The 21045-nt window shown below is 37.4% G+C and overlaps 1 protein-coding gene across 1 annotated transcript; it reads right to left on the reverse strand.

Annotated features, from left to right (window-relative positions):
• Positions 1-4556: 4556 nt before the first annotated feature.
• On the reverse strand, positions 4557-20776 carry LOC136207360 (uncharacterized). Its single transcript, XM_065998627.1, has 3 exons — positions 20328-20776; positions 18985-20033; positions 4557-4623 (listed from the first exon to the last, which is right to left on the reverse strand). The coding sequence occupies exons 1-3, from the start codon at positions 20774-20776 to the stop codon at positions 4568-4570; spliced, it is 1554 nt and encodes a 517-aa protein (XP_065854699.1). The 3' UTR covers positions 4557-4567.
• Between the last annotated feature and the right edge of the window lie 269 nt (positions 20777-21045).

Here is a 21045-nt window from a genome sequence, read left to right on the forward strand (position 1 = left end):
AACAAAGAGCAAAAACTAGAAACAGAACATGATGTTCAAAAACAGAGAACAACACAGAATTTTTAGACATTTAACACAAAGTACGAGGAATTAAGAAAAACTACGAACATGTACTAACATTTACAAGACAAAAAAAGAAAGGGAATGACACAATATTTGGGGTTCGAATGACACACTAACAACCATATCAAGCAAGTGTTTAATTTTGAGTTTCCTCAAATTTTCACAAGCTAATTTCACCTTTCAATCACAGTATTCATCAAAATTTTATAGGGCTTTTATCACGTTCTCACAACAAATATATCAAGATATTCATTTTCTTTTCCTCACCCCCAAATTAAAATATAACATTGTCCTCAATGTTAAACTTAAACGCCGTGAGAGTGGAAATTGCAGATTATCAACAAGCATGCAGTAAGCAGGAAATTAGAAGTAGGGTTAGATTCGTTACCGTAAGAGGAAGACAACAAACACCCCAAAATTAATTTGGTAAAAGTTCAAACTCAAACCTAATCTTAGGAAATGAAAGTTTAAAACCTTTGCCAACAAAATTTAGGAAGGACCACAAAATTCAACATTAGTAATGTTAGTGCATAAAAATAACAAAATTAAAAAGAAATTTAACACAAATCTAACTAAGGGATAGATAAATTAGGGGTTACCCAATTAGTTTGCTACAATTGGTGTTTGCAACGAACATATTATTCTCTTTGAATCATGGTGGATCCTGGAAGTGGACGGTCTCAACTACTCCTGGGACCTCATGTGCAAGGTAGGGTTTCAACCTCTAGTTGTTAACTTTGAAAGATTTATTTCCTGGTTTAACAATTTCTACAGCCCCATAAAGGAACACCTTGTTCACAATGTAAGGTCCAGACCATCTGCACTTCAATTTTCCAAGGAACAGTCTCAACCTGGAATTATACAAGAGCACTTTCTGCCCTTCACGGAATTCCTTCCCTTGAATCTTTTTATCACGCCACCTTTTGGGGGTGGGTATATCAGGTGGTTCTTTGTGTGAGGGCCCAGTTGTGTTTGGTGGAAGTGGTGGTTTTGTTGCTGTTTCTAGGGAACAGCATGTTCCTTCACGGATATTCACTTCTTCCCCTAGCAGTGTTTCCAAAGTGTCTTGGTGATAGTCCTGCAAACCAGACGAGGTGTGACATGCATCCAAAAAATAGCATGTATCATCACTTGAGTTAGCACGCCTCATGGCCTCATTCATCCTAAAAATTATTTCTTCACCATTTATCCTTAAAAACAATTGTCCCTTTTCAACATCTATCAAGGCCCTACCCGTAGCTAAAAATGGTCTCCCTAAAATGATGGGCACATGCAAATCCCCATCTATGTCCATGATAATAAAGTCTACGGGTAATATGAATTTCCCTATTTTAACTAGCACATTGACAATTCCCCTAGGATAACATACAGATCTATCTGCTAATTGAATCGACATCCTAGTAGGTTGAGGTTCTCCCAAGCCTAGCTTAGCATAAACATAATACAGCATGAGATTGATACTAGCTCCAAGGTCACACAATGCATTTTCAATATTCAATTTACCAATGGAACAAGGGATTGAGAAACTCCTTGGATCTTTGAGCTTTTTAGGGAGCTGCTGCTTGTTCTGCAGTATTGAGGAACAGTCTCGATTCAGTTGGATCATGGAGATGTTCTCAAGCTTTTTCTTGTTGGAAAGAATATCCTTCAAGAACTTGGCATACTTTGGCATCTGAGCTAGAGCTTCCACAAATGGAATGTTGATGTGTAACTTTCTCAATGTATCAAGGATTTTGGAGTTTTGCTCTTTCAACTTTTGATTCACAAGCCTTGCTGGATAAGGAACAGGTGGTAAATTGGGAGGAGGTGGAATATACTTCTCCCCAGGTTCCTCCTGAACTTGAATAGGCTCATGTTCTTTAGCAACATGCCTGGTGGCCTCTGGAACAGTTTGTTCCTTAACAATTTCAGCTTCTTTTGAGGTACCTGCAACATCAACAACTTTTTTAGTTTTAATAGGGGCAGAGATTTCTTTACCAGACCTCAACATGATAGCCATGACATCTCCTTTAGGATTAGGCTCGGTATTTCTTGGAATGACACCCTTTCCCTTGGATGAGGATGATGATGCCAATTGATGCATTTGAGTCTCAAGATTCTTGATGGAAGTCTGAGTTTGCTTCATGAATTGCATCATCATAGTTTTCAAATCTAGCTCAACCTCTTCTTTAGCCTGAACAGGCTGTTTGTATTGTTGTTGAGGTTGTTGTTGGTATTGACCTCTTTGTTGCTGCTGGTATCTAGGTTGTTCTTGCTGATTTTGCTACTGGGTCCACTTAAAGTTGGGATGATTCATGGAACCGGAATTATATGTGTTTGAGAATGGATTGGGTGGATTTCTTTGATTGTACCCAACATAATAACATTGTTCTTGGTTGGCTTTGCTCGGTTTAACTCCTCGGCAGTTGATATTGAAATGGGGACCACCACAAAAGTCACATTCATCAAAAAATGGAGGTTCACTGTGAATGGAAGACACATTCATCTTGCTGATTTGCTTAACAAGCTATTCCACCTAAGTTGTCAACTTTGAAACAACATCAGAATCTGAAATCTTCTTCCCATCACTCCTCACCGAGTGCCAATTGTAACTAGTACTCACGACCCTTTCAATGAGATCATATAGAGCTTGTGGTTCAAGATCTTCAGGGTTACCATTTGCAATGGACTCAATTTGAATTTTATAGGTATTGGTGGCTCCATTGTAGAAATTCTGAACTTGTTTGGTACCCTTCTCAAGAGCTCCTTGTAACGTTCCCAAGCCTCGGCTAACGACTCATCTTCCTCTTGCATAAAACGAGAAACCTCATTTCTCAACTTGACAGCTTGCCTTGGTGGGAAATACTTCATCAAGAATGCACTAGACATCTCTTGCCAAGTAGTTATTGATCCGGGTTGAAGGTTCTTCAACCAAATTCTTGCTTTATCCTTTAGAGAGAAAGGAAACAACTTTAACCTTATAACATCATCGGCTACCCCCCTATTTTTTCTGAAAGTGTTACACATTTCAACAAAATCCTGAATATGAGCATTGGGGTCTTCATTGTGGTATCCACCGAACTGAACAACAGCTTGAAGCATTTGTATCATGGATGGCTTGATTTCGAACAGGTTGTTCCCCTTACTAGGCAGCACAATACATGATGAGTTCCCTTCAGTGGTAGCTCTTGAATAGTCTCTGATTCTCATGACTGGTGGATTATTGTTTTCACCTTCTTCTTCTTGAACAGGTTGTTCTAGTACTCTTCCAGCCATTCTTCTTTCTCTCAGTCTTTCTCTTTATCTTGCTCGTCGAGCTCCTGCTTGGTTTCGTCTACACGTTCTTTCTAATTCAAGATCGATAGGAAAAAATGGTGGTCCAGCTCTACGCATAGACAGTGAGAAAAACTGCCTTTGGCTGCACTATTTAACAAACAGATTAAAAACACTTTGTTTCACAGCAATTTTCAGATAAACTTTGTTGCTTTCAATCCTCGGCAACGGCGCCAAAAACTTGTTGTCCTCTGAACTGACTCTAGCAAGTGCACTAGAAACAAGTAATAAAATGATAAATAGAGTATCGTCTCCACATGGATTGAAGACCAAATTTTACTAGAAAAACCTTGTAGAACAGGGTGTTCGTGGTGTGTGAATTCTTTATAATGAGAGATATTGTGAAAATGTGACAAAGTCAATGAGTAAACTGATAAAAATGATTACTTGATAATGGATAAAAGGTAGAACAGGTTAGGCACAACGGAACAGGTTACTTTGAGCCCCTAAACATCCTATTTATTCATGAATGGAGTAAAGTGAAGTCAAGGTTTCAGTTTTAATGCTCACTTAAGTCAACTCTCGTGTGTTCTTAAGATTCTAAGCCTTACTACAACCATAAGCGTCCCTAAGGTTGGTTCTTTCTTGCATTAAGATCGAAACAACATTTCAATAAAGAAAACCCTTGATACAACCTCCTAACATTCCTGCTTCGGGGTTGGATGTTCAATAAAAAGGTATGTGAAGATGAAAGCAGTTCCCTATCATTCATCTAACACTAGCATACATGCGTAAGCAATGGAATAAAAAGCTTCATCAAACACTTAATAAATTAACAACATTCATTCATAAATAGAAAATAGAGAGCTTACATAACCGGCCCTAACTGGTCGAACCAGTTCGGTTGACTACTCACTCATAATGATGAGTGAACAACCACAGAAATTGCAATAACTCCCCATTAATGGAGTTAGATCTCAAATTAAAGAGAACTCTCATGGAAGATGAAGTTTCAGCTCTCCAAAAAGTCCTCCCTCTCTCCTTTCACAGTAGTCTATTTAGCTAGGATGGAAGAAACATAAAATATACTAGAAAGTACACTAAAGCAGACCGTTCTGACAGATTATGGCCACTTGAACACTTTAAGGCCCAAATCTTCTTCAGCAAACTAGATCTCCACTGGTCCCACCTCATTGCTTGGCTGTCTTCCATCTCTTTACACGCTATTGCCCTTTGGTCTATAGATTTTCCTTTACTTTTTCCTGCAACGGGCTGTTTGACAGCTGTTTCTATTTTTCTTCACAAAATCTGCAATAAGGGTCCTTTAGTCCTAAATTGATAACAATTAACATCCCATAAACTCATTTTTAGTGAAATAAAATATGGTTATTAGGGTCAATTATGAACCTATCAGAAATCTCTAAGTTTATTTAAAGTGATTATAAAGTGTTCATACAAGCATGAAGTGAGACGAAACATTATAATAAACTAATAAACTTAAAACCACCCTAAGTCAAGTGATATGTTTTGAATAGAGATTGACATAACACTATTGAGACTTGCATGTAACAATGTTTTCTGTCGAGACAGAGAGCTGATCTCACCAGCTTCAGATATGCAGATATGTGGACAGTTACGTGGATCCAATGAAAGGGGTTCATTAGGATTGGGGACCCGACTTGAGATAACAGGATGGGTAGATTTATCCTTGTCACACGTTCATCTCATTGGTATTAATAGGTATAAGTAATCCTAAGACTCAAATGAATGTTAATTAGTGATTCTGGATTATGGAATGTGATGCTTTGATCCTGTTGTAGCACGATCCATAACAGGGATGACTCTGGGGTGTGTATGGCAGACGTTGGGTATCACATGAAGTAATTACAGGATAGTTAACATTGGATTGAGCATTTGTCACTCCTGATAAATGGGAGATACGTCCAAGGATCGCTTGTGGAAGACTTAACTCTAAATCCTTGCAAGGTGATAGCTTAAGACTTGAAATGCAGATTTCACTTAACTTATCTAATTGGAGTTAACTCGGCCTGTACAAGTAAAACGAACGTCTCGCTATATATGACTTGACATTATCCATAATCATAAGATTCTGTTCAAGGATGTAGTTGATGAAGGATCGATTTATACTGTAACTAATACGGAAAGGTCAACGACAGAATCAACCTGTCTTCTTATAGCTCTGGGGGAATGTTTCGGATCTGCCAATCACAGTTCGCGTACTCATTCCATTATACAAAGATTGAATATAATTTTAAGAAATTAATTTAATAGTTGTATATGGCTAGAAGCAATAAGAACCTAATGGGTCACACATAAGACTTGGAACCCAAAAGAGAAACAGATGTTAATTAATTGACGGAAGCCCAACTGAGTCCACTAAGGCCCAGTAACAAGGGGGCGATTTCTATGTGTTGTGACACCTAAGAAATCAATTTAATTTTAACAATTATAATTAGATTATGATTATGGATTAAATTAATTATAGGATAAATAAGTCAGGAAGTTTAATGAGATTAAATTGCTTCTAATTATTATCCTATTAATAAGTTATTATTATCTTTATATTTAGATATAATTATAGATAATAACAATAAGAGTTTTATTCCAAATTAAATTCTTATTCAATAACCTAATTCTATCTGACTAGAATTTAGATGGAAGAGGCTATATAAACCCCCCTTAGCTGTAAATTTCGGCTACCCCAAGCAATCCCGGAGAGAGAGAATTTCGACCCCCTACTGTAGTGGATCATCTTTCACCGCTTGCTTCCGAATCAATTGATTTCATCTCTTTCCTTTACTCCTTGATCTTGTGTTGATTAATTAGAGGCAATCTACTTTGATTGCTATTATACGGTTGAGTTCTAACTTCATTTGAATTGTGTTTTGTTTTGTGCTCGTGAACTCGGAGTAAGAGTTGAGGGCACTTCGATTGCAACAGTAGATAGTTCATCAAAAGGTATTTCCTTCTATCCCTCTTTATATGAAATAACGATTAACGGATCTTGGTTAAAGGAAATAGGTTAAAATTTTTATATTTCCGCTTCCAAATGTTTGCCTATTTTCCTTCACTTTCCTACAAGGAAATTGGCAAAATCAGCAAACCAAGGGACATATCTAATTGATAGTAAGTGCTCATCGGGAAATGTCTCTTGGATGTATGCATCGGTGTCTGTATCCACCTCCTATTGTTCTAATCTGGAGAGATGATCAGCAACCACATTTTCAACTCCCTTCTTATCTCGTATCTCTAGATCAAATTCCTGCAGTAACAGAATCCACCTAAGGAGCCTAGGTTTGGCATCCTGTTTTGAAAACAAATACCTCAGTGCAGCATGGTCAATGTATACAATAATTTTGGAAAGCACCAAGAACGAAACTTGTCAAGTGCAAAAATCACAGCTAATAACTTTTTTTCTGTGGTAGTGTAATTTAATTGAGCGTCATTAAGAGTTTTACTAGCATAGAAAATGGGTTGGCAAGTTTTATCCACTTTTTGACCTAAGCATGACCTACAGTTGTGTCACTGGCATCACATATAAGCTCGAATGGTAAATCCCAGTTGGGACTAACCATGATGGGAGCTTTAATCAATTTGTCTTTTAAAGTGTTAAAAGAATCAAGACATTCAGGTGTGAAAACAAAATTTGCATCCTTTAGCAACAGTTGGGTCAAAGGCCTAGCAATTTAAAAAAAATCTTTAATAAAGCGCGTATAAAAGCCAACATGGCCTAAAAAGCTCCTAGCTGCTTTGACATTGGAAGGGGGAGGTAATTTTTCAATGACCTCAATTTTAGCGGGATCTACCTCAATCCCTTTCCGTGACACCTTATGCCCCAAAACTATACACTCAGTGACCATCAATTGACACTTTTCCCAATTTAGGACCAGGTCAGTGCCCTCACATCTTTGCAACATTAATCCTAAATTATGCAAACATCTATCAAAAGTAGTCCAAAATACAGAAAAATCATCCATAAAGACCTCCATGAACTCTTCTATCATATCAGAAAAAATAGCTGTCATACACCTCTGAAATGTAGCAGGTGCATTATGTAACGCCCACAAAATAATTAACCGTAACGTCCGTAAAATCCTTCACGTAGACTTTAATTATATTGATATATTACAATACTTTACTAATTTTCCTTGCATTAAAATTTTATGGAAAAAAATAGTAACATGGTTTTAAAAGAAATAATTTAATTCTAATGGTTAAGATAAATGTTTTGTTTTTTTTCTATTTTGTATTGTGTTTTTTTCGTATGCTTTTATATCTATTATTAAAACCTTATTATAATTAAAATGAAATAGGTTGGAGATTTTGTTTTCAACCCAATAACTAACTAAAGGAGCTGGCAACGATTTTTCTTTCAAAAATTACATATATATAATAAATTAAATTTATTATTTGAGATTAAGTAAACCTAGTAAAGAAAGGAAAGCTCTATTCTCTATTCTGGGAGCCGCCTACCATGAGCAACTTAAAACCAATAATTTCCAGGATACGATAAGCAAGCGGGTGATAAATTCGGGATCGTTATTAGTTTTCGTTTGAGATGGAGGTAAGTGGTTAATTAAATATATAGTATGTGTGTTTGTATGTTTGGGTGCTATATTTGATTTGGTGTATAATTGCCTATTGATTTGATTTATATGTTTGAAATATATACTTGATATTTATGATGATTGACGTGAATGAATTGAATTTGATACTGATGGTTGTGAGAACATGAATGATTCTTAGACCGAGACTTATTGAGGTTAGAATGGAATTTATTATGATACATTTGATAATTTGGATAATATGAAAGACGAAAAAAATTATGAAAATAAGAGCTTATCTAGGATAGTATATTCAATGGTTGCAACTGAATTGAGAAAAGTGAATTGTGATCACGTGAAATATAAACACCGGGTATTTGTTACGACAGGGTGTTAAGGTACCGGGTATTTGTTACGACAGGGTACCTAGAGATAGAAGACGGGATACCGGGTATTTGTTACGACAGGGTATCCCAGGATATGATTTTATTGGCCAAGCAACCATTGGGTATTACTAGACTAGAGTAAGCAGGGCCCTTTGAATAAATTAATAATAATATTTATTTATTGGATGTTTTGCTTGATAACTAATAATTATTAAATGCATGTAAAGTGAATTGTATGCGTGTGTGGTTGTGCTATGTATTTAATTGGCTATCTTACTGGGCCTCCCCAAGCTCACCCCACTCTCCATCAGTTTTCTTGTCAGGTTAATGTCATGAAATGCTTAGCCACGCTCGTATGGATCGGCTAGTATGTAGAGTCGTCATTATTAGGTTTATGTTACCGATAGTCTAGCTTGTCTGCATTTTTGGTAAATTTTAAACGTTTGATTTCATTTATTTGAACCTATTGGAATGCAATTATAAACGTAATAGATTTACGCTTTTGGGTTTTGTTAATATATTAAATGGAATTTTTTTATTGTTCCAGAAATTAACGGTTCTTAAAAAGGGGTGTTACATTTAATGGTATCAGAGCGGGTCTACATTCTTAGAGTTGAAATGTGATGTGAAATACATGGCATAGAATATATATATTGGGAAAAAAAAATTGTGCATATTATTGTTAGACATAAAAGAAAAACCATTAAGGACTTTTGTCTTTATTCGAACTCCTCATTATTACCTAGTTACACTGAGACTCCACCTCCTAAACCTAGTTAATCTTGGTTTATTTTATGAAGGCAATTAGGTTAATTATAATTAATATACTAGGATATACACTGTTGTTCATTATTGCTTCATTCTCCTCTAATATATTATTCAAACAAGTACAATTATATATTCTTGTGAATTTCAGGATAGAAGTCGAATATTTTTTTTAAAGCACGATCGCAACTGATAAGCTTATTAAACAAAATTTTCTTTTGAGTTAGTTCTGTTTTGCGACAAAAAATAGTTTGTTTGCTCATAAATTTAGAATAGCCTATAATTATTATATTTTTCTTCTCTTTTCAACATTTTTTTTTCTTCTTCTTTGTTATATTTTGGGTACATTTTTAAGGATAAAATATGTGAATTGCTAATTACATTAGCATTTGTGTCACACTACAAGGATCATATCACCAGAAAAAAAGGACAGATGTTGGTTGAGTGTCTAAGGTGAATATTTATTTATTTTTAATATCATTTTTGTTATCGTAATGTATATACCTAGTTTGTAAATTTCGAGGACTAAATTCGTTTTAGAGAGAGATTTGTAACATCGTAATTTTTTTTATTCTAGAAATAAATTAGTTAGGATAATAATAATAATAAATAACAAATTACTAGTTATTATCTACAACTAGAAAAGAAGATATACACTTAGATTTATTGTTAGCATCATCCGTAATTTGCTCTTTTTATGTATATAATTAAAAATGAAAGTAATAGTTATTAGAAAACCCTACAACTATTATTATCATTTTAGCCACTCATTTAGTCTTACAACCAATACAGATTTTGAGATGCTTCACAAAGAATTAGTGTAGAACAAGGATATAATGATAAGTGTGTGATCAGTGAGGAATCATTTATTGGTTACTTATGAGTCGGAATATAAATAAGTGTGTAATTATATGTGTAGTTATGTTGTTTATATACTTTATATATCTGATGGCTAAACTTGTAACTGTCGTGTTTGATTGGTTGATATGTTAGGCTTGTGATAATAAATGATTGATTGTCGTTAGTATTTGTGGATGCTAACAAAAATTGAGATTGAGATGTGATTGATAGTTAATATGTAATTATCTGATTATTAATTCAAATCAAATGTTTTATGTGAATTTTATTCACGATGCTTATGCTGCATTTAAATTCGACAGACGATTTGGCCGTAATATCCATGTTGATAATAAATAATACAAAAGTAAAAGTATTGATTGGAATATTTTGTATTTGTATATGTATTTGTATGTTTTTTTTTATTTGAAACTATATGTATTTGTATGTTAATATGTCTTATATACACAGAAGATATAAAACCTAGAGCTGATAGATTTTGTAGTTGTAATAGGAAAGTATAAGTTGAGATTAGAGTCCTATTGGGAGAGTAGGCGAGAGAATAATTAAGGAAAAGAGTCCCTATTATATTTTAACTCAAACAATCCAGTGTTCAGGAGATATTAATTTTTTTTTTTTGTATTTATTCTTTGTTTCGAGATAAGTGTATTTTTCATAAATTTGAAACAAAAACATTGCAATATAAATGTTATATTAAGTTGCTCTAAATTGTTTACGAAAAATTTAATTTAATCTTGGGAAATATATGTGTATACGTTCATGTATTTATTTGGGCATATAATATAGTTTAATGATTTATATTATAATTAATAATTTTAAATTTGATTTATATAATTTCATACACTTGTATAGAATTTATATAAGTGGATATTTAAACTAAAACATGAGGATTTGTGGATGGTAGATCACAAGAGTTAGCTGCTTAGTTAAATTTTCTTGGATATTCTAAGTAAGTAGTTAATTGTATACATAGTTTATTAATTACCTATTCATTATAATTGACTTATATATTTATAGTCATAGCTTATATATGTTTGTCACTTGAAGTTGTGTTTGATTGATTAATGTGTTAGATCTGACAATATGAATCGGCTGATGATGTCTGTACATTTTTTTTATCGATGATAATATTCATAATAGTTGAAACTATGTGACTGTTATGACTTGTTTAATGAATGTGCCTAGTTGTATACATAATAGTGTGATATTAAATATTATAAAATAATTACTATTTAGGAAAACAAATGTTCGATGAGATTGGTAAATGAAGAAACAGAGTATAATTAATAGCTTGTATTGACGAAGATATAGTCAATGGTTCATTTGTATATGTGTTAATAGTGATATTTTTTTTCCTCTTACGACAATTCATTAGTCCCTTTGCGTCTCACTTCATTTTATTTTCATGTGTTATCAAAATTATACATAAATGGGTATATGTAATTATTTAGTAATGTAGTTTTCCCTTAAACTTATTTTTTTTACAGAATATGGAAGATTGACAATTATTCACAATTTTACTTCTAAAATTATTTCTTTTCAATCCATTAAATTTGCTAATTGCAATATCTAAAACCTTCTCTTTTCTATTATATATATTGATAACATCGGGATATTATCGTAAGGACCAAAAGAGATAATCGCCTCAAGTATGCCACGTGGCATAGGAAGCCGCCCGGTGGATCCCCCTGGGTTAGCTCTAAGAGATCCGCTGGCGGATCTCTATGGCGAATCTCAACATTAACCTAAGTAACGGCTAACCGTCAACTCGGCCATAATGATCATTAAATGAATCATTAATAGTCTTAACCCGCCAGGTTAAGAGTAACTTGTAACCGCCATTAAATGAGCATTAATGGAGACTCTCTAGTTACCTAGAAGTTACAAATCCATCAAACTATAAATAGCCTACGTCTAGGCTATCGAGGTATATATTCTTACTCTTCGCTAAGCTTTGTCCATACAGTTTATTCTCCATATTTGTCACTGACTTTGGCATCGGAGTGTCCCCGGCCGATCCCAACGGCGCCTCACAGGGACGTGATCCGATCAGAAATTTCTCCAGTGTTATCAATTGGTGCGGTGATCGTGGAATCCTTGGTCAAATAAAGGATTTTTTGTTCACACTGAAACTTCATGATGAAGGAAAGACGAAATTCCTCCTCTGAGATTAAATCACTGATAATTACACCGCCAAGTGCTGGTCGCACAGATACGACCACTCCTGAGAATTGTTATAAATGTCACAAGAAAAATAGCTATGCGGATGCTCGCTGGAAGTTGACTCGAAAAACCAAACGACTTGGTGGACAAGGTAAATTGGATCGATTTATCCAAATAAAAGGAAGAGAAGATGATAGACTCAAGGAGGACTCGACGAAAAGGAAGAGAAAAAACATAATTAACGTCATAGCTGGCGGACCTGGTTATCAGCCAACGGCAAAGAAGGCAAGGATGACCACCCTTGAGAGAATGTCATTAAACCGCCCTTTTTCAGATACAGGTCAGAAGATTGCACCCCATGCGGACGCACTGGTTGTCACCATGAGGGTTGAAGGTTGGGAAATAAGGCGAGTAATGATTGATACGGGAAGTTCATGTAACATCATTACGCGAGGAGCATTCGCTAAACTCAAAATTGATCATGTCCGGGTAGAACCAACTGTGGTCGATATTTTAGGAGTAACTGGTCATACCATTCAGACGAAAGGTCAGGTTACTTTGGACTGCGAGCTTACTGGGGATGATCAAGTTTGGAGAGAAGATTTGGAGTTTTCAATCTTAGATGGACAATTAGCTTACAATGTTATCCTTGGACGACCTTTTATCTCCGAAGTTGCAGCTCTTATCTCCATTCGCCATTTAACACTCTACATTCCCACGGTCAAGGGATGCATGATGGTCAAAGGTTGTCAAAAAGTAGCCCAAGAGACATATTCTGCATCCTTAATGATTCGCCCTCAATCTAAGGAGGAGGATGAGGAGGAACGCGTCACAATGGCTTTGAGGGAAACCGAAATGTACCCTGTGGCGGATGGGAAGCAGGTGCGGATAGCTAAAAGTCTACAAGGTGAGATCAGAGACGCAATCACCAAAGTACTTGGCGAAACTGAAGATGTTTTCGCGTGGAAGGATGAAGTACTCCCCGGGATTAGCCCAGACGTGATCACCCATAAACTCAAGATTGACAAAAACGCGGTTCCTGTGGCTCAGAAGAGGAGAAACCATGGTCCGGAAAGGCAAAAAGTGATTGAGGATGAAATCGCCAAGCTCCAAAAGGCGGATGCCATCGAGGAGGTGCTGTATACCCAGTGGTTGGCGAACGTCGTACTAGTCAAGCAAGCTGGCGGGTCTTATCGTATGTGCATCGATTTCACAGATCTTAATAAAGCTTGCCCCAAAGATAATTATCCTCTACCGTGCATAGACATGCTTGTAGATGGAACTGCTGGTCACACAATGTATTCCTTTACTGATGTAAAGTCTAGTTATCATCAAATCCCTATGGAGCCATCGGATAGAATCAAGACCTCGTTCGTAACACATCAGGCCACTTATTGTTTCAAAGTTATGCCCTTCGGGCTCAAGAATGCGGGAGCTACCTATCAAAGGATGATGAACAAGATATTCGCGGACAATAAAAGTGGTAATTATTCCGTCTACGTAGATGACATGATCATTAAAAGCACGACGGCAGAAAGGCATGCAGAAGATATAAAGGAAGTACTGGGCGTACTGCGACGCCACAACATCAAGTTAAATCCCGAGAAATGCACTTTTGGAGCTACATATGGAAAATTTTTAGGATTCATGATCAGTGAAAAAGGAGTTAGCCCAAACCCTGACAAAGTCAAAGCAGTTCTTGAGATGCAAGCGCCCCGGAACATCAAGGAGGTACAACGCCTTAACGGGCGTATCATAGCCTTGGGCAGGTTTATTTCTTGCTTAGCCCGTAGATGTCAGCCTTTTTTCGAAGTTATCAAACAGCAAAAAGCATTCGAGTGGAATGAAGATTGTCAGAATGCCTTTGAAGGAATCAAGCGGTTCCTCACAGAACCACCTATGATGAGTCGACCTGTGAAGGGAGAGGATTTATACATGTATGTATCGGTCACGGATAAAGCCGTATGCACGGTCATGATACGGGAGGAGGATGGCCAACAGTTCCCAATTTATTACGTGAGCAAGGTTTTGAAAGATGCTGAAACCAGATATTCAAGACTAGATAATGGCATTGGCTGTTGTAACCACGGCAATACGCCTTAGGCCATATTTTCAGGCGCATACAGTAATAGTTCGTACCAATATACCAATGAGAAAAGTATTGCAGAAGCCGGACACTTCGGGAAGGTTGATGGAATGGGCGATCCGCCTAGGCGAATTTGATGTAAGATATGAGAGCAGGTCATCATTGAAAAGTCAAGTCCTGGCGGACTTCGTGAATGAATTCACTGATGAGGGGATATCTCATCCCAAACCTCCGTTAGAAGAATGGTCGATGTATACCGACGGGGCTTCATCGGCGGAGGGAGTTGTGATCAAGGGTCCCCATTACATAAAATTGCGGTACGCAGCAAAATTAAATTTCCATGCCACTAATAATGCTGCTGAGTACGAGGCCCTGATATTGGGTCTACGTATACTTCAAGAGATCACCCCGAAGCGGATCGTGATCTACAGTGATTCAAAACTAATGGTCAACCAAGTCATCAAGAATTACGAGGTAAAAGACGAGATCCTGGCCAAATATATAGCAGAAGTCAAAAAATTGCTAGATAACCTTGAAGCTAAAGAAGCCAGATGGGAATTGGTTCACATACCAAGAGAATCCAACACAGAGGCGGATCAATTGGCCAAAATGGCTTCTTGTGAGGCAAACTGGGCGGATCCGGACTGTCCCTTCGAGGTAAAAATGGCCCCGGCGTTTGTATCTGCAGAAGTAACCCTACTCACAACAGTGGAAGATGATTGGAGGACGGTTATCCGCCAATACTTGCTAAATGGAACATTACCTGAGGATAAAGAAGAGTCGCAAAGGATAATCAGAAGGGCAGCTTATTTCTCCTTGATCAATGATGGTCTTTATAGAAAATCCTTTAGCCATCCTTGGTTGAAGTGCATTCTACCTGAGGAGGGACAGCAAATCCTTAAAGAGCTACATGAGGGATCTTGTGGATCACACGAGGCATCCGCCACGATTTTGAAAAAATCCAGGTTAGCAGGTTTCTACTGGCCCACGGCCGAGTTAGACGCCCAAAGTTTGGTAGAATCTTGTCACAGTTGCCAGATTCATGCAAATGAGTCACACACCACCAAGCACTTCCAAAAACCAATCATAGAAGGCCGTCTGTTCGCCCTCTGGGGAATAGACATTGTTGGCCCATTTCCTCCAACTCGTCGGCAAAAGAGGTATGTAATAGTGGCGGTGGACCATTTCACCAAATGGGTGGAAGCCGAGGCTGTTTCCTCCATTACAGCGGAGCGGATAGTGGAGTTTGTTAGGGACAACATCGTGGGAAGATACGGCATTCCACATACTATTATCACCGACAGCGGGACACAATTTAACTGTGGCAAATTCAAGGCTTTTTGTGAGGGATTGGGCATCCTGAACAGATTCGCTTCCGTTTATTATCCTCAGTCCAATGGAATGACCGAAGTAACCAACCGAACAATTGTAAAAGGGATAAAAAAGAGACTAGGAGAACACGATAAAAAATGGGCGGATCAGCTTACGAGTGTTTTGTGGGCCTATCGTACAACTCCTAGAACTGCTACAGGAGAAACGCCATTCGCCATGGAGTGGAGGCCGTAATCCCAGTTGAAATACAAGTCCCCAGTGATCGAGTGGCCTTTTATTGCGAAGAGGACAATGATAAACGGTTAAGGGACCGCCTAGATCGGGTTGAAGACCGTAGAAACCAATCCTATGTGCGCATGGCAGCGTATAAGCAGCGGATTGCCTCTTATCATGACAAAAATGTCAAGCTTGTGGATTTGAAGATGGGGGATCTGGTGCTTCGTAAAGCTGATAAAATCCAATCTCGAGAAGGCAAAGGCAAGTTAGGGATCAATTGGGTAGGTCCATACCAGATAGTGGAGAAGGTTGGACCAGCCACATTCAAAATACAAGATACGGAGGGCAATACGCTACCACGCACATGGAATCTCCAAAATCTCCGCAAATACTTCGTCAGAAAATGAAGCACGCTCACGGTCTTGAGTACTCTTTTTTCCTTTAGCAAGCTTTTTTTCCCATGTGGGTTTTCTTGTTAAACGGTTATCAAATGAAGCTCCTTTATAAAAGACCTATTCGCTGTAATAAGGTGTCTTTTCCATTAATAAACATGGTTGATCAACTTTATATCCTTTACTGTTGCAATTTCAGTATGTAACAAAGAGAACATCCCGAGTTCTCTACATTCATAATAGATCCGCCACTAGGCGGATCACGGTCACCGATAGAGTTAAAACGATCCTTGGACGCAAGGTCTCTACACTCTCATATCCTTCCCAGAGAAGGATTTATAAGTCCTGCGGGCGGATCATTTCACCTCAAAGATAGGTAACAAATTGAACCCCTGGGCAGCTTTACTTCCTCCAAGAAGGAATAGAACAGCTTCAAAACCTTCACAAAGGTTCATATAATGGAGTATGGCTGGCCACCTACTCCAATCTTTAAGTAAAAACAGAAAAATAGGGTTATCCCCTTTCTTCTTCGCCCTCACTCCTTGAGGATCCTCCTCCGCATTCATAGATTCGCCACCAGTAAAGATACCACCTAAGGAACAAAATGCTCACCGAAGCATAGAACGGCGCGCAGAAGTCCAAAAGCCCTGAAGGACTTTAAAAGCCTTTTGAGGGGGCTTCTGATAACATCGGGATATTATCGTAAGGACCAAAAGAGATAATCACCTCAAGTATGCCACGTGGCATAGGAAGCCGCCCGGTGGATCCCCCTGGGTTAGCTCTAAGAGATCCGCTGGCGGATCTCTATGGCGAATCTCTCCATTTACCTAAGTAACGGCTAACCGTCAACTCGGCCATAATGATCATTAAATGAATCATTAATAGTCTTAACCCGTCAGGTTAAGAGTAACTTGTAACCGCCATTAAATGAGCATTAATGGAGACTCTCTAGTTACCTAGAAGTTACAAATCCATCAAACTATAAATAGCCTACGTCTAGGCTATCGAGGTATATATTCTTACTCTTCGCTAAGCTTTGTCCATACAGTTTATTCTCCATATTTGTCACTGACTTTGGCATCGGAGTGTCCCCGGCCGATCCCAACGGCGCCTCACAGGGACGTGATCCGATCAGAAATTTCTCCAGTGTTATCATATATATATATATATATATATAATATATATATATATATAATATAGAAAATATATTTTTTATTATTTTTTTTTTTTTGTAAAATAATCAAATAATTTCTTTATACTTCACTTTTAAATTTCGAGGACGAAATTTTTTGTTAGAAGGGAAGAACTGTAACGCCCACAAAATAATTAACCATAACGTCCGTAAAATCCTTCACGTAGACTTTAATTATATTGATATATTACAATACTTTACTAATTTTCCTAGCATTAAAATTTTATGGAAAAAAATAGTAACATGGTTTTAAAAGAAATAATTTAATTCTAATGGTTAAGATAAATGTTTTGTTTTTTTTTTCTATTTTGTATTGTGTTTTTTTTCGTATGCTTTTATATCTATTATTAAAACCTTATTATAATTAAAATGAAATAGGTTGGAGATTTTGTTTTCAACCCAATAACTAACTAAAGGAGCTGGCAACGATTTTTCTTTTAAAAATTACATATATATAATAAATTAAATTTATTATTTGAGATTAAGTAAACCTAGTAAAGAAAGGAAAGCTCTATTCTCTATTCTGGGAGCCGCCTACCATGAGCAACTTAAAACCAATAATTTCCAGGATACGATAAGCAAGCGGGTGATAAATTCGGGATCGTTATTAGTTTTCGTTTGAGATAGAGGTAAGTGGTTAATTAAATATATAGTATGTGTGTTTGTATGTTTGGGTGCTATATTTGATTTGGTGTATAATTGCCTATTGATTTGATTTATATGTTTGAAATATATACTTGATATTTATGATGATTGACGTGAATGAATTGAATTTGATACTGATGGTTGTGAGGACATGAATGATTCTTAAACAGAGACTTATTGAGGTTAGAATGGAATTTATTATGATACATTTGATAATTTGGATAATATGAAAGACGAAAAAAATTATGAAAATAAGAGCTTATCTAGGATAGTATATTCAATGGTTGCAACTGAATTGAGAAAAGTGAATTGTGATCACGTGAAATATAAACACCGGGTATTTGTTACGACAAGGTGTTAAGGTACCGGGTATTTGTTACGACAGGGTACCTAGAGATAGGAGACGGGATACCGGGTATTTGTTACGGCAGAGTATCCCAGGATATGATTTTATTGGCCAAGCAACCATTGGGTATTACTAGACTAGAGTAAGCAGGGCCCTTTGAATAAATTAATAATAATATTTATTTATTGGATGTTTTGCTTGATAACTAATAATTATTAAATGCATGTAAAGTGAATTGTATGCGTGTGTGGTTGTGCTATGTATTTAATTGGCTATCTTACTGGGCCTCTCCAAGCTCACCCCACTCTCCATCAGTTTTCTTGTCAGGTTAATGTCATGAAATGCTTAGCCACGCTCGTATGGATCGGCTAGTATGTAGAGTCGTCATTATTAGGTTTATGTTACCGATAGTCTAGCTTGTCTGCATTTTTGGTAAATTTTAAACGTTTGATTTCATTTATTTGAACCTATTGGAATGCAATTATAAACGTAATAGATTTATGATTTTGGGTTTTGTTAGTATATTAAATGGAATTTTTTTATTGTTCCAGAAATTAACGGTTCTTAAAAAGGGGTGTTACACATTACATAACCCAAAGGGCATCCGTCTATACGCAAATGTTCCAAAAGGGCAAGCAAAAGTGGTATTTTCCTGATCGTCAGGATCCACTGTTATTTGCATATAGCCCGAATACCCATCCACACAACAGAAGAAAAACTTACCTGCCATGCGCTCAAGCATCTGATCAATGAACGGAAGAGGGAAATGATCCTTCCTGGTGGCGTCGTTCAATTTCCTGTAGTCCATGCACATTCGCCACCCAGTAGTTTTCCGCACTGGAATTAGTTCATTCTTCTCATTCAATGTCACTGTTGTGCCGCCCTTCTTTGGCACCATATGCACGAGACTCGCCCATTGGCTGTCAAAAATTGGATAGATCATCACTGCATCAAGCAATCTGATGACTTCAGCCTTCACTACTTCCTTCATTTTGGGGTTGAGTCTTCTCTGTGGTTGGGCAGTCGGCTTCACCTTATCCTCCATATAGATCCGGTGTTCATAGAGAGAAGGACTGATTCCCTTGATGTTAGACATTTGCCATCGAAAGGCTCCTTTGTGCTTTCTCAAGACCTCCACCAAGCGATCTTCCTCAGGACCTGTGAGTTCAACAAAAATAATTATAGGTAAATGGACAGGAGGTGCTAAAAACATGTATTTTAAATGTGCAGGTAAGGGTTTAAGATCGAGGGTTGGTGGTTCTTCAATTGAGGTCTTAGGCCTCGTCTTGGTTTCTTTGTCCAGGAGCTCATCATGTCGGGCCCAATTACAACCCTCTTTACCTTCTGCCTCAATTTCCAAATCTGATGGCTCCTCCTCCTCTAGTTCAATATTCAAATTCTTGCCTTTAATTTCCTGGAAAGCATTCTCAACCAAGGAGTCAGTTAGGCTCAGAAAATTACAACATTCATCATCAATAGGAAATTTCATAGATTTTAAAATATTGAATTCTACTTCCTCATTTTGCAACCGGAGAATCAGTTTACCCCCTTCAACATCGATCAGTGTCCGCCCAGTGGCGAGGAAAGGCCTCCCCAATAAGATAGGGACCTGATCATCTTCTTCGATATCCATGATCACAAAGTCAGCTGGAAAGATGAACTGATCTACCTTGACCAAAAGGTCTTCTACTACTCCAACCGGATGCCTTATCGACCTATCAGCCAGCTGAATTGTGACTGATGTAGGTTTCAGGTCTCCCATTCCTAATTTCCTTTAAACAGACAAAGGCATTAGATTAATGCTTGCACCAAGATCACATAAAGCACGTTTAAAGTGAACATTGCCTATTGTACAGGGGATGCTAAAACTACCAGGATCCTTACATTTGTTGGTAATGGATTTGTTAGCATTGCAGAACACTCCTGGCTTAGCATTATAGTTTCATGATCTCCTAATTTTCTCTTTTTAGAGATCAGTTCTTTTAAAAAATTTCCATACACAGGCATATTCTCAAGAAGTTCAAGAAACAGGAGGTTAATTTCTATTTTTTTTAAACACATTTAACATCTTGGAATAATCCTTGTCTAACTTAGCTCTCCTAGAAGTAGCATAAGGCAAGGTAACCTGTGTTGGTTGTACGACAGTATCAGCAATTAAATTTGGATCAGAAGCACTTACCTGGGGAGCAAACGGGATGGATGTGATATTGCCGGGAGTGGGATTAGACACCTCGTCTTGCTGAGGCACCAAGTCTGGTGCATTTACCTGTGTTCCGCTCCTAAGCGTGATTGCTTGTGCTTCCTCCTCTATAAATTTACTGATATGTGTTTGAAGACTTTGGCAGAAAGCTTCATTGTGTGCCAAACTGCCTTCCATGGTGCTTAGGATCTCCCTCAAGGCATCTATACTTCTTTCCAATTCAATCTCTGAATTTGAGCCTTGATATTTGTCCTGCTGCCAAGGTGTGCTGTATGACCCATACTGCTTGAGATAGTGGATCTGTTCAAGGGCCATCGGGCACTCTACGTTTTTATGCCCTCTACTGCAAAACTCACACCTTGTTACTGGTTCTGGTGCTTTCATGAGAGCTACCAGTTTTCATGAGAGCTACCAGCAAATCTACCTTTGCTGTTAGTGCTGCTATCTGAGGATTAGATTCTGAAGATATCCTGGGGATCTCCTCAGCTATTGTGCCTCTTCTCGGAGTCGGCATCTCTACTTGCCAGCATGCACTCTGTTCAGCTAATTCTTTCACCAGACTGTACGCTTGAACTGCAGTCTTG

This window comes from Euphorbia lathyris, chromosome 9, assembly GCF_963576675.1.
Source record: "Euphorbia lathyris chromosome 9, ddEupLath1.1, whole genome shotgun sequence".
In the NCBI taxonomy this organism is placed as follows: Eukaryota; Viridiplantae; Streptophyta; class Magnoliopsida; order Malpighiales; family Euphorbiaceae; genus Euphorbia; species Euphorbia lathyris.